This window comes from Microtus ochrogaster, linkage group LG1 (assembly GCF_000317375.1).
Source record: "Microtus ochrogaster isolate Prairie Vole_2 linkage group LG1, MicOch1.0, whole genome shotgun sequence".
NCBI classification, from domain to species: domain Eukaryota; kingdom Metazoa; phylum Chordata; class Mammalia; order Rodentia; family Cricetidae; genus Microtus; species Microtus ochrogaster.
Window position 1 is genome coordinate 31,381,772 of NC_022027.1, and position 12,577 is coordinate 31,394,348.

Sequence of the window (12,577 nt, forward strand, 5' to 3'; positions counted from 1 at the left end):
TTTCTCAGACCATATCACTTTAAATATTCCTCAAGTTACAACAATATCAGCACTAATAAAATCAGTAGAAGTTTTCAATGTGTTTAATGAACACGCTCAACCTATCAGACATCTAGCTTAGCCTACCCTATCTGAGACTAAGAACACTGTTAGCCCACACTTGGGCAAAATAATCTAGTACAAAGCCTGTTTGATTTTAAATTGTTGGCAGAGTCCTTGTAAGAAGTACCTTGCTAAAATCCGAAGCCCAGTTTCCTCTGAGGATTGCCTCTGGGCCCTCCGAAGGTGAAAAGCCAACCGTGGCTAGCACTTCTGCTAATGCTAACTTCATTGTATGGTAATGACCTCTGGCTGGGAGCCTGCCTCCTGCCAGGTGGGGTGTGGGTGGTGTTTCCTTGACCCTCACATTCTCCTAGTTAACTGGAGGGGCTGAGTTACCAACCGCAGCTCACACCTGTTGTGTTAATTTCTGGCACGCCCACTTTGGTGTGTCAAGTTTCTCAGCTCTCTTCTGCAGACAGGCTCAGCTTTAGGCCAGCCTTGCCATACACTGCTCAGGGAGCTGCTTTTAAAAATACCCCGCCAAGATGCCTTGTTATTTTGTGGGCTCCTAACTGACTTGCAAGCGGCTGCATCTCTGTTGCTTGAAACAGCACAAATTTGGCTCATAAATCTGACAGACTTTGTACAACCTCTAAATATTCTACATCTAAAAGCTAAACAAATTTGCGTTAAACCAAGGGGTTGTTTTCAAGGCCCGGACCTGGGAGCTGCTGTCAGAGTTCATTTACAGTATTGTCTGAACCTGTGTGACCTTAATGATGACTTCTACTAGAACTGCCATCTTTGTGTTACTGGGTTAAATGTTACTCAGAAAGTCCTTTGGGGATCTCAGAGCAGGATGTGTGTGTGTGTGTGTGTGTGTGTGTGTGTGTGTGTGTGTGTGTGTGTGTTGACCAGGAAGATAACTTTGAAAGGTAGGCAGTCCTTAGTAGTTTGGGCATAAAGTAGTGTTGTTTTATTTCAAAGTGTGTGCTATCCCCCAAGTACATTTTATTATTTTTATTGTGTGATATGTAAAACAGAATAAACAGGTTAGGTTAACTTGCCACACATTGGTGTTGGGATTAAAGGCGACTACCACCACATCCAACCCCCTCAGGTGACACATTGGAACTGACCTTAATCAAACACGTGAGCAAACTGTTAGCGGCCCCTCTCCTAGCCGCACCTTCTCGTTCCCTGCCCTCTTGCGTTTACTGAGCTCATTCTGTGCCCCTGGTCTCTAAGAAACTCCGGAGACACAGACAGCTGCAGGCTGTACTGGAGGCTGAGCGCTCACCACTGAGGTACTGCACGGTCCGACCCTCCCTCACAGGCGTAGCTGACCCTGAATCCCTGACACGTCTGCTTTGAGAAGTTGCTCTCTGCCTGAAGCACACGTGCCGATTCCCCAGACTCAGGAGTCATGGCCGCTTCCCCCAGACGTCTTTGGTCTATGGGGCAGCGTACCAGTCTTCATTCAGTCTGTAACCCGTAGCTCTCTCACCTCGCACTGTCTGTTCCTTTCATATCATCTGTCTCCTGCACAAGGCTCTGGGGTCCCCACCAGCAATGGGTTTTAGTTATGTAACGGATTTGTGCTAAAGGAGTTGGCCTCTGCCTAGCAGCGTGCAGATAGTTCTAGACCCTGCATGGCCTGTGTTCCCCTAGCGTGCGGGTGACCCGGAGTCCCCCTACCCCTGGGAGTGGTTCGAGGGCCCCTATGACATTAACTGAGCTCTTCCTCACTGCCCCCAGTGGTGTTCTATTCCCAGTATCATCTTTGTGAGGTCTCTGGGGTATTGTGGGTAATTACTAGCTCCTTTCATCACGGTTCTTAGCCGCTCTGTTCCTACGGGGCTGCAAAAGTATGTCAGAAACAATATGACACGCGCATCATTAGCTTTTGTTTTGATTATGGGTTGTAACCAAGCCATACAGAAACAACTACAAGGTGGAGGCTCTGTCTTCTCCTGGCCTACTTCCCCAAAACCAGGCGAGGCCCCTCTGCATGGGTTTCCTTCCCAACCATCGTTTTACCTGGTTCCTTATATCCACCCCCAGAGGCAGAAAGACTACGAACTGACTTCCCCACTTTTAACCCCAGCTAGAAATCCAGGTGTTGCCGAGATGGTCCTTTGTCCAAAAATACGGCTCTAGAAGTCAAGGTTAGTAAGAGCCAAGCACTACCGCAGGGGCGGGGGACCAGCAGGCTCCAGAGGTCTATGAGGATGGTTTTGTTCATTGACATATTGTAACAAATGTCTTAGACATTTTTTTTCTTAAGAAAGAAAGAAAGTTGGCATATGACATGCATACTATATCTCCAGTTAGAGGACCGAATGCTTTTGAGCCGAGTTTTCAGGAACACTCTGAGTAGCCGTCCTTGCTGTACAGACACCATACCCCAAATGCAAGCTCTGTGGATTCTAGCTTAGTTCCTCCCAAGCTCTCCTCAGACATGCTGAATGCGGCCTGCGAGCTGGAGGCCCCCTCTAATCTCATCTAATCTAAACGTTTCACCCACGTTAAATCCAACAGTGGATGGCCAACAGAGGCACCCCTTAGAGTTTCCGTTAATCACGAGCCTTCAGCTGTTTCCCCCTTACACGCATGCACACATTTTGTGTGTGTGTGTGTGTGTGTGTTTTCACAACGTGTACTTCAAACATGTGTAGTAGTGTGCACATCCTGAGCAGGCTTGGGGATAAAGACCGGTGACTCGGGCAGTGGGAGTGGCTGTTGGCTACCCTGGGGCACACATGTTTTGGGCTCTAGCCTGTTATGGGGTCAGCATGAGCTCCTGGGTCTCCAACTCAGAGTGAAAAAAACCTCTGATATACATTGGCTGCTTCTTGGAAGGGACAGTGTGAACAGACCTGCGTGGAACAGCAGCCAAGGAGGGATTCAATGTGTTTTGCTTTTGTCCGATTCAAGCCGCACTGGGGGCCTCAGCAGCTCGGTCGGGGCTGGGAGTGTTATTTAGGAAAGATGGTCCTTGTTGAGAGTTTTTGCTTGTTTTGTTTTATTTTAATTTTGCGTTTTTTGTTGGCTTGTTTTGTGAGACAGGGTTTTTCTGTGTAGCCCTGGCTGTCCTGAAACAGAGTGTAGACCAGGCTACCCTCAAACTCAGAGATCCGCCCACCTCTGCTTCCCAAGGGCTGGGACTAAAGGTGTGCTCCCCCACTGCCTGGCTTAATTTCAGGTCTGACATACGTGACATAGAGTGCTACCTTAAATTATCTAGTTCAGCTCTGAGGAGAGCCAGTAAGCGGTGTGGGTCAGCCACTTTTCCTTCTCATTCCAGGCCTCTCCACCCTCCCAGACAGGGCGGCAGAGCTGCCATCTGTTAAACAGCCTCTTCTTTCTCCCCCATCTCCAGCCCCTAGCGACCTCCATGCTACTTTCTGTCTCTGAATGGCCCTGCTCTGTGTGCTTCGTGTAAGGAAGTCCTCCCCGCATCCGTCTGTTCCCTCCCATGCTGTAGCCTGTGCAGACGCTTTATCCTTTTTTACAGCTTACTAATATTTCATTGCACAAACAGCCCACATTTCGTTTTGTCTTTTGGCAGACAGTTGTGTTCTTTCTGCCTTTTGGCTCTCCTGAATGGCGTTCTGGGTGTTGCCATCCAGTGTGCTCGATCAAGCTCCTGTCTTTAGCTGCCTTGACTTTGGACAGATTTTACCCAGCTCACAGGGAAGACCTGTGTGTACGTGAAGAGGCTGCGAGCAGAGGCTATGCTGACATTTCTTTTGCACTGATGTCCTCTTTGCTGTCTGTCTGTGTGCCCCCTCCCCCACTGGTCCCTAGGGTGGTGAGGCTCATCATATGTCATTTTCTTTTGGTTCATTAAGACACTCAGAGACAAGAAAATAACTCTCACTAATATCAAGGAAGTATCACATCTGGTGATACAAAAGTCCCGGTGTAGACAAAAGATGGCCAAATCGTCAAATTGTTGGAGGCTTGCTGAACAGCAGGTATACATTTCAGAATGTATATCTGAGAGTGTTTTCACAGCTCAGCTGAAGTTGTGTGTGTGAGTGTGTGTGTGTGTGAGTGTGTGTGTGTATGTGTGTGTTTGTGTATAACGGGCACCTAGACCCCTGTGCACAGAGGTCGGAGGAGGACCTCAGGTGCCGTCTTTGCTGTTTGTTACCCACACTCCGGAGACAGGGTCTCTTACTGACCTGAAGCTGCTGTCTGGGCTGGGCTGTCAGAGAGTGAGCTCGTGGGATCTCTCTGCCTGCCAGGCTGGACTTACAGGGACACTCTTTCATGCCTGGCTTTTTATGTTGTGCTGAAGATCCAGACTCAGGCTCTTGGGCTTGTTCGGCAAGCCCTCCTACCCGAGCATCCCTATAATCCTGGAGTAGCTTTCTGAGGGGTGCTACTTCAGTGTGAATCTCTAGTTTTCTGAACCTGAATCTCTGTTACTGTTATTTATTATTATTATTTTTAGAGAGGCCGTGATGACAACATTGAAGATAGTTTGGAAACAAGGCAATAAACATCACCTTCACTTGATCCATAATAAAACTATTTTTATTTTATATTGTTTATGAAGGCTGAACTTACAAGTCATTTTTGAAAATAAAACCCTGAAGACTCCTAGTGGCAGTTATTTTTAAATTCCACGAAGCGATGTAAGGCATCAACTAAATTTTTGGATTAAATTTGCTGTCAGTGTCCGAAGCATGCATTTTCCATTCACTGGAACTAGTTCCTCCCTCCCTCCCTCCCTCCCTCCCTCCCACTTTTCCACAGGAGGCTACATAATTGGAATATAAGGAACTGCAACAGTAGCCTCTCCATTTGTTGCTACCTCCACTTTTCTTCTAGAATGCTCCCTAGGCCTCTGGAAATGGTCCCCACTGTTCCATGTCCTTAAGCAGGCTGCGCCATTGGGCTCTGAGGCCTGGTGGCCCAGGTAGGCTCTGTCACCCCTATAACGTCTCACTGGTTTCCAGTGCTTAGTGGCATCTGATGGCTAAAATCCCTGCCATTGTTATCCCGGGCAGAGTCTTTGCTCTGGGGTGACCCTTTGCGTGGCACAATGGGACCACAGTTGAGCTGTTGGTCTGGATTTAGACAGGGATTGAAACTGATGATGCATACATAAGCCCGGAGAGTACAATTTGAGCCTTCCTCTCCAGCGCCTTCCTTCTGTCCCCTTCTCCAGGCTCTCTGCCTTCTGTCTGCACTCCCCTGCGTTCCCTACTTTGCAGACGTCTTTGCCTGTACGTTTATTTTTTTCTCCGTCTCTTGCCATAAGGAGAGCTCCATACTTGAAGCTGCCTGCCCTGGAACAGGCAGAAATTCCACTCCATTGTGCCCCTGAATTCCAGGCGTCTCTTAGGTTGTGTGTGTGTGTGTGTGTGCACGCGCGCGTGTACACACGCGGTATCTTTATTTTTGTTGTTTTGTTTTTGTTTTTTGAGACAGGGTCCTAGTGTGTAGACCAGGCCTCAGATTTATAGACATGAGACTATCCCTGCCTCTCCGGTGTTGGGATTAAAGGTGTGTGCCTGGCTAGCTCCCAGGTGCGTTTTGTCACTGATTTAGAGGACTTGTTTCTTGCCTGAGCTCTTAACGCATGGTATCTGCCTCAAGCCCACTTTTTTTGTTCCTGGCACTTTCTAAAGCACAGTCTTGCCTTGGCCTCCCTTCTCTCCTGTACTTCCCTTCCCTCCCTTCCCTCCCTTCCCCCTCCTTCCATCATTGGTGATTTAGCAACAGTAACCACAAAACCAGCCTTTGCATGGCTTTCCCACCTACTTTGGTCTGGTAGGACCCTTGTTTTTATGGGTTCCCTCCTGAAGCCATTCCTGTCCAGTGTTCATCCTGCAGGCTGGACCAGGCTTGCACCGAGGTGTGGGGACTCTAGGTGGTCTTCCAGGCTCTTCAGCCTTACCCATCACGCCCCACAAGGACTGTGGGCACCTCATACATGGGCTTTCTGGAGGCCCTTTTCCCTCGCTGCCTAGTCTCCTAAAGTCTTGGCTTCCACTTTATCTGGTAGGGCTAAGGTCCGGCCCGCCTCTTTTTCTTCACTCTCAACTTACAGCTGTATTTCACTTACTCGTGTACTTGAAGAAAGTCCTTTTAAAACATCTTTATTTGTTATTACTGCATGTGTGTGTACACTCACGTACCTTCAGAGGTCAGAGGGCAGCTCTTAGGGACGGGGTCTATCCTTCCACATTTAGTTCTGATGGTCAGGTTTCCCCGCTTTCCACCCTGACTTCTGGAGGAGAGAGTTTTTTCCTCAACTCTGAAATGTGTGTCAAAACCGTATGCCGGGCCGATGTGGACTTTCTGGGCATTCCGTTGATCAGATTGGAAGCCAACAAATGTGGTCAGCTGTCTCAGGGTCTAATCTGGAAGGTGCAGTCATCATTTTTACCTTGACATTTGGAGCTAGGTAGATATTTATTTCTGTGAGCATTGTCATGTAAGGAGTATTGTGTGAAAATAGGTGAATTCCGAAGTTTGAAGAAAAACAGAAGGATGTCTTCCTGTCGTGTACACTCTTATTTTTGACTTTTTCATGGTTATATACACACATTATATATGTGTATATATGCGTATGTGTATTCATCATACCTGCTGCTATACATAATATTTATCATAACTGCCTACGGCTGTCCTGTCTCCTCCCTCTCCTCTCAACCTCCTCATCCCTAGCCACCTCCTCTTTACAGAAAGTCTTACTTGTTTTACCTTTGGTGTGACCCACTGACTTTAATGTGAGCCATGTTTGTGGCTCATCTCCTTAAGTTGGGGCAACTTATCAGGAGCTACCCCACTGAGGAATAAGTCATGTCCGTGCTTCCTCAGAAGGGTGGACAGTGGATCATCGTTGTTTCTGGTTTCCATCGCTGTGGTTTTTAGGGTGAACATAAGTGTTGTAGCGCCATGAGAGGCAGACCTTCATCAGTGCAAGCCCTGTGCGCGATTGACCTGAAGAAAGGCGCGCGTCCAGCTCGGCAGCTCGCATACCAAATGTGACCCATAGGACTAATTGAAGACTGCAGAAAATAACTTCATAGATGAATTTAAACTTTAGACAGAATTCCCTTTTCAGCCACAAATAGCAGGGCTATTTTTATTGTAGAGTACACAGAAGATGGAACTCAGTATTAGAAGAAATGCTTTATTTCGCCAAGACAGCTCACACTGAACACAGTCCTTGTTTTTCTTGGCAGGAACTTCCCAGCCATCTGTGAGTCCAGGGGAGCTGTCTCCGCCATCCATCCAGCCAGCGCAACCGGAGTTGATCGTCGAAGCTGGTGACACAGTCAGGCTGATGTGTGTCGATCCCGCCTTCGTCAAATGGACTTTCGAGACCATCAATCAGATGAGTGAGAATAAACACAATGAGTGGATTCAGGAACCAGCCGAGGCCACGCACACGGGCAAATACACGTGCATCAACAGTGCTGGCCTCAGCAGCTCTATTTACGTGTTTGTTAGAGGTAAATGCTGGCCTTTCTCTGTTGCCGTGGCACAGAGTGTCTCGTACCCTGTTCTTACTTAGGTGACAGGTAGGTGACCAAACCACAGACAGGATTTTCCTGGCTGGTCCTAGAAGGCCTAACATAAATGTTTGCCTTTGCCGGCCTCCTTCATCTTTTGATTGGCAGTGGCTTTGAGTGTGGCCCTAGCTGGGGGTCTCCAAGGCTATAACTGGATTGCAATCTGGTTAGCCCATTTGTCCTGGTTCTTGGAGTCAACCCTCAGAAAAAATTAAGCCCTTTGGGAAAACTGCATTTTAATGCCTTGAGATACTAAATATTCCCACTTAGTAAAAACACTTCAGGGAAACCAAAGGCCTCCAAAGTCCTAAACAGACTAGCAAGCACTTCAAAAGACTTGGCCCACTCTTCAGGGAGTAAATTCCAGAGAAACATCTCAGACAGCTAAGCATCCCTTATCAGTCATATGTTATTTTGGAGTTGGCTCTTTTCAACAGTCACAACCCCTTCAAAACAAAAGACGAAGGGATGAGGCTTCTATTCCCATACCTTGTTTCCTAGACAAATCCATCATTCTATACGTGAGCTTTTGCTATGAGGTCAGAGCCCAAAGGGCTGCATCCTTTGGGTGACATTAAAAACAAAGCTAACTACAGTTTAAGAGGCAGGGAATGAAAGCCCCGGTCCCGCCACTGGGGACATTGGTACCGGGCCTGTCGTTTAAAACGTGCTTGCGGTTCTGAGTGTACATAGGAGATGTCTTTTTTGTGCCTGGGAGGTGTGCTGCCTAGCCTGGCGCCTCCATTTCTCACTGCGGTCCTTAGATAAGATGAGCAGTCTCCCTTAGGGGATTGTTAGGGAGACACAATTATAAAAATCTTCGCATGCTCAAACAGGGGTTAATAAAGCTGCCTCGGAAGATTGCCACGAAATTGACTGCGCCTCTGCCTGCTTTATCGGTTGTCCTTCCTTAAGTGGGCAGCTGAGGAGACCTGCTCGCCTGATAAGCCACGGTTTAGCTTCAGGGTTCGGCTCCGAATTGTTAAGCCCACCCCCAGCTGCCGGTGACATTGGATGGAGAAGAAGGTGTTCTGTAATTTCCAGGCGGTAGTGAAGGGTCCATTAGGCCTGACGATGGGCTGCATACACAAGTGTCTGTCTGAGGAAGCGGCCGAGTTAGCTGCAGCAAAGCTCACACCGCTTCTTCACGCTTAGACCCTTAACCGGCCTGTGGCACTGTGAGGAAAGAGAAGGGCACCTGTTGGAGACTGCACCCTGGTGACAGAGAAAGTCTAGGTAGAAAGCCAGCTGTGGCTTCTGATCGTAGTCTGGTCATGAAGGTTTGATTTTTTTTTCTTTTCCTTAATTAAACGGTAAACGCGTGTATTTCAGTGGCAACAGATTCCGTTTGTGTGTTTGTAGCATTTGATTTCCAGGTGGAGAGGATAATTTTAAGACAGCTTCAGGGGGCTGGGATGCTTGCTTAGTGCAATGAGTGCTCTCTACACAAGCTTGAGGGCCTGCGTTAGATCCTTGGTGCTCACACAAAAGGCCAGTGTGTTGGACGCTGGAGAGGAAGCACCTCCTTGAGGGGCACACGCTGCTTTTACTGGGAACCCAGTTTGGTTCCCAGCACCCACACAGGGCAGCTCACAACCACGTATAACTCCAGCTCTAGGAGATCTGACACCCCTTTCGAGCCTTCAGTCTGCATGCACGTACTTGTAAATTCAAATTTAGAAAAATGGAAAGCCATTGTGTTATGCAAGCTTGTAATGCTTTAAGTCTTAAAAATGTTTTCATGTGGTGGTGTACACCTTTAATCCCAGCTGAGGCAGGTGGATCTCTTTTTGAGTTCAAAGCCATCCTGGTCTACATTCGAGTTTCAGGCCAGTATAGTAAGACCCTGTCGAAACAAACAGAAACAGTGTCCACGTCCAGCCACGCAGCATGCTGACTTTTTGTTCTGCTTCACAGATCCTGCCATACTTTTCCTGGTTGACCCTCCCTTGTATGGGAAAGAAGACAATGACACACTGGTCCGCTGCCCTCTGACAGACCCGCAGGTGTCCAGTTACTCCCTCAGGGAGTGTGATGGGAAAACTCTCCCCAAGGACCTGACATTCGTCCCAAACCCCAAGGCTGGCATCACCATCAAAAACGTGAAGCGTGCCTACCACCGGCTGTGTCTCCGCTGTGCTGCCCAGCGGGGAGGCAAATGGGTGTTGTCGGACAAGTTCATCCTGAAAGTGAGAGCAGGTATGGTTGTGTCTTACAGCTCGTGGGAGATGGAGACCCTGTTCCCGGCGCCGGCTTCTCACTGCCCTCTTTCTTAGCCTAGGGCATCAGAACACAAGCTGCGATAGTAAGATTACCAGCTTCCAAAGTAATGCCATTTGTGAATTCCTGTAGGGCGACAGGCCCATGGCTGCTGCTGGCTGAGATGGACGCTAAACTTGCTGGTTTAGGGCATCCCAAAGTGACAGCATCCTTGCCACCAGTGTTTCTGCTCAATGGGAAGATTTGATTTGAGAAGATTAGTCAACAAGGGGTTTATTCTTTAATTTGCTGTGGACAAGTGACTTGATTATTATTTCTTTAGCTGATTGGTTCTAATGCATTCCCAAGCCATTCAAGCTCTGAGAAAGAAATTGCCCACGGCCTGTGGACCTTAACTACTGTGGGGTCACATCGAGCCTCTCAGTAGCCGAAAGATGAGGAAGGCTTTATATTTGAAGTTATTTAAATCAGTATCACTTTGGGATTCAACCTATGAGGAGAATTTTTAGTCCACTTTTGAAAAGCTGTATTCATTAAAATGAAGGAAGTTTTAATTATTTAAAACCTGAAGTTTTTAGAAATAAGCAAGGTGTGATTGTATAATACATAGGAAAGGTACCCACTGGCTAAGAGCCTATTCTTAGCTGTAGGCGAGGTCCTCAAGAAGTCACCCAGTGTGTCCCAGGTAGAGATTAACCCTGCTTCACTATGCTAGCATCTTCTACCTGGCTGGAAAAGCCAGTGGTATCTATGATCTAGTGGACACTCCTGTGTTTTTCACTTAGCATGAATGGCTATACGTCTGGGATAAATGATATAACTGGTAGTGTATTTAGATGTGCAAGCAATACACATAGGTTAGCATGTATTGTGTTTTGTATTTTATTTAATGATATAATGAAAGGTATCCACAGTTAAGGAAAAGCAAGTTTGGGCCTAGAGAGGTTGCTCAGGAATTAAAAGTGTCTGCTACTTCTCCAAAAGATCAATTCAGATCCCAACACTGATCTTGAGTGGCTTACACCTGTCTGTATCTCCAGCTCCAGGGTGCCTACACCCTCCTTTTGGCTTTCCCAGACACCCACAAATGGCATACACTTAGACACATACACACACACACACACACACACACACACACACACACACACCCCTAAAATACTTTTTAAAAAATGACCATTGAACTAAGAGAGGTTAAAATTCGTGCTGTGTTGGAACCACTGACTTCAGGCAGATATTTTTTTTTCTGATTCAGCCATCAAAGCCATCCCAGTTGTATCTGTGCCCGAAACAAGCCATCTCCTTAGGGAAGGGGACAAATTTACGGTGACATGCACCATAAAGGATGTGTCTAGTTCCGTGGGCTCCATGTGGATAAAGGGGAACACGCAGGTAAGGAGCTTTGCTTATTCCTAGTGGCTTGTGGCTGTCCCTGTGTGGGAGATTGTGTTCTCTACAAACCTGCTTGCAGATGATTCTACTGGCGGATACCACATGGCTGTTAGCAACTTGCCGAGAGTGTGTTCGCTTGCTGTTTGCCTGTATATATTACAACATATGCATTTTTATTATTAGTGGGAACTACCTGCCATATTCTCACTATATTTTGAGAAAAGAAGTGGACACTAGCCTCAGGTTATTGCTTAATACTTTCCTTTTCTTTCTTTCCTTTTTTAAACTTTAGTAAGGAAATTCAGAAACAAAGCAAATGAATCACTGTATAACCTGCTTAGGCCAGATGATAGCAAGCATTGCCAGCAACCCTCTGTCCTTTTCCAGAATAAATGGTGTGATATGGGGCCCACAAAGCTCTTCTGAGCCCTGAAGAGTGGCCAGGGATGGGGTTCTCCCTTCACGCAGCTTGAACTCCCCCTTTGAGCCTGGTTACCTGAGATTAAGTTGCTAATGGTTTTCTGTTTGTTTTAGCTGCTATTAATAAAACGGTTGTCGTGAACGTGAAACGTTTGGACGTGCTTATGTTCTCATTCAGTTGACAAATTCATATTGAATGCCTACTGCATGTCAGATTCGCTCTGTTGGGCAAATTTGTCTATCTTAAATAAATTCTAGCCAGATACTCCACTTCTCCATCTCTCTTTCCTTCAGTGCTGAGACTTGAACCCAGAGGCATTATGCCTGCTAGGTAGGCAAGGGCATTGTCATTACAATTTTAGACAGTTTTATTTGGAGATTTCTTTTTTTTTTCTGAAATAACTCAACAACAAGGCTTTTGAAGTGCTTAATTTTCCTAACATTTTGAATTAAAATTCCCATTGACTGAGTTTCCTTCTATTTTTAATTAATTTTAGTAGATGATTCCCTAGCCCATTCACATATGGGAATGTGAAATGAAAAAAAAAATACATTTCATTCCTCCTCTTCCTCCTCCTCTTGGCCAATGTTCAACGTTGACAATTTCATGCTTGCATAAAGAGTTTTGTGCAAAACGCATAACCATGGTGATCCACACAATGCTGGTATTTGTCCAGACCTTGATGGGTGATAACTTGCTCCGTCTATGAAGCCTGCCCCTGGCCTGGAGAATGGATTGTACTGGAGACTCATTCTTTTAAACCAATGACTCAGAGAAGCAAGGTTTAGTTTTTAGACCATCTAATGTAATAAAAATCATAGCTTCTATATGGATTTTGGGCTAACCTTACAGAGCGCAATCCCATATTAATTGGCTTTCTATAAATTCTTGATTTCAGATGAGAGATCAATTTAGGCTGTGTGTGTGTGTATGTCTATTTGGAAATTAGCCCTGTTAAGATGAGAAA

The 12,577-nt window shown here is 46.6% G+C and overlaps 1 protein-coding gene across 2 annotated transcripts in view; it reads left to right on the plus strand.

Moving 5' to 3' along the window:
• Nucleotides 1-12,577, plus strand: part of Kit (KIT proto-oncogene receptor tyrosine kinase) — a 76,994-nt gene that overhangs the window by 24,907 nt on the left and 39,510 nt on the right. For both annotated transcript variants that reach the window (XM_005359360.3, XM_005359361.2), the window contains exons 2-4: nt 7,251-7,520; nt 9,498-9,779; nt 11,053-11,189. In XM_005359360.3, coding sequence (XP_005359417.1) covers nt 7,251-7,520; nt 9,498-9,779; nt 11,053-11,189 — 689 coding nt within the window. The remainder of the gene's footprint in view (nt 1-7,250; nt 7,521-9,497; nt 9,780-11,052; nt 11,190-12,577) is intronic.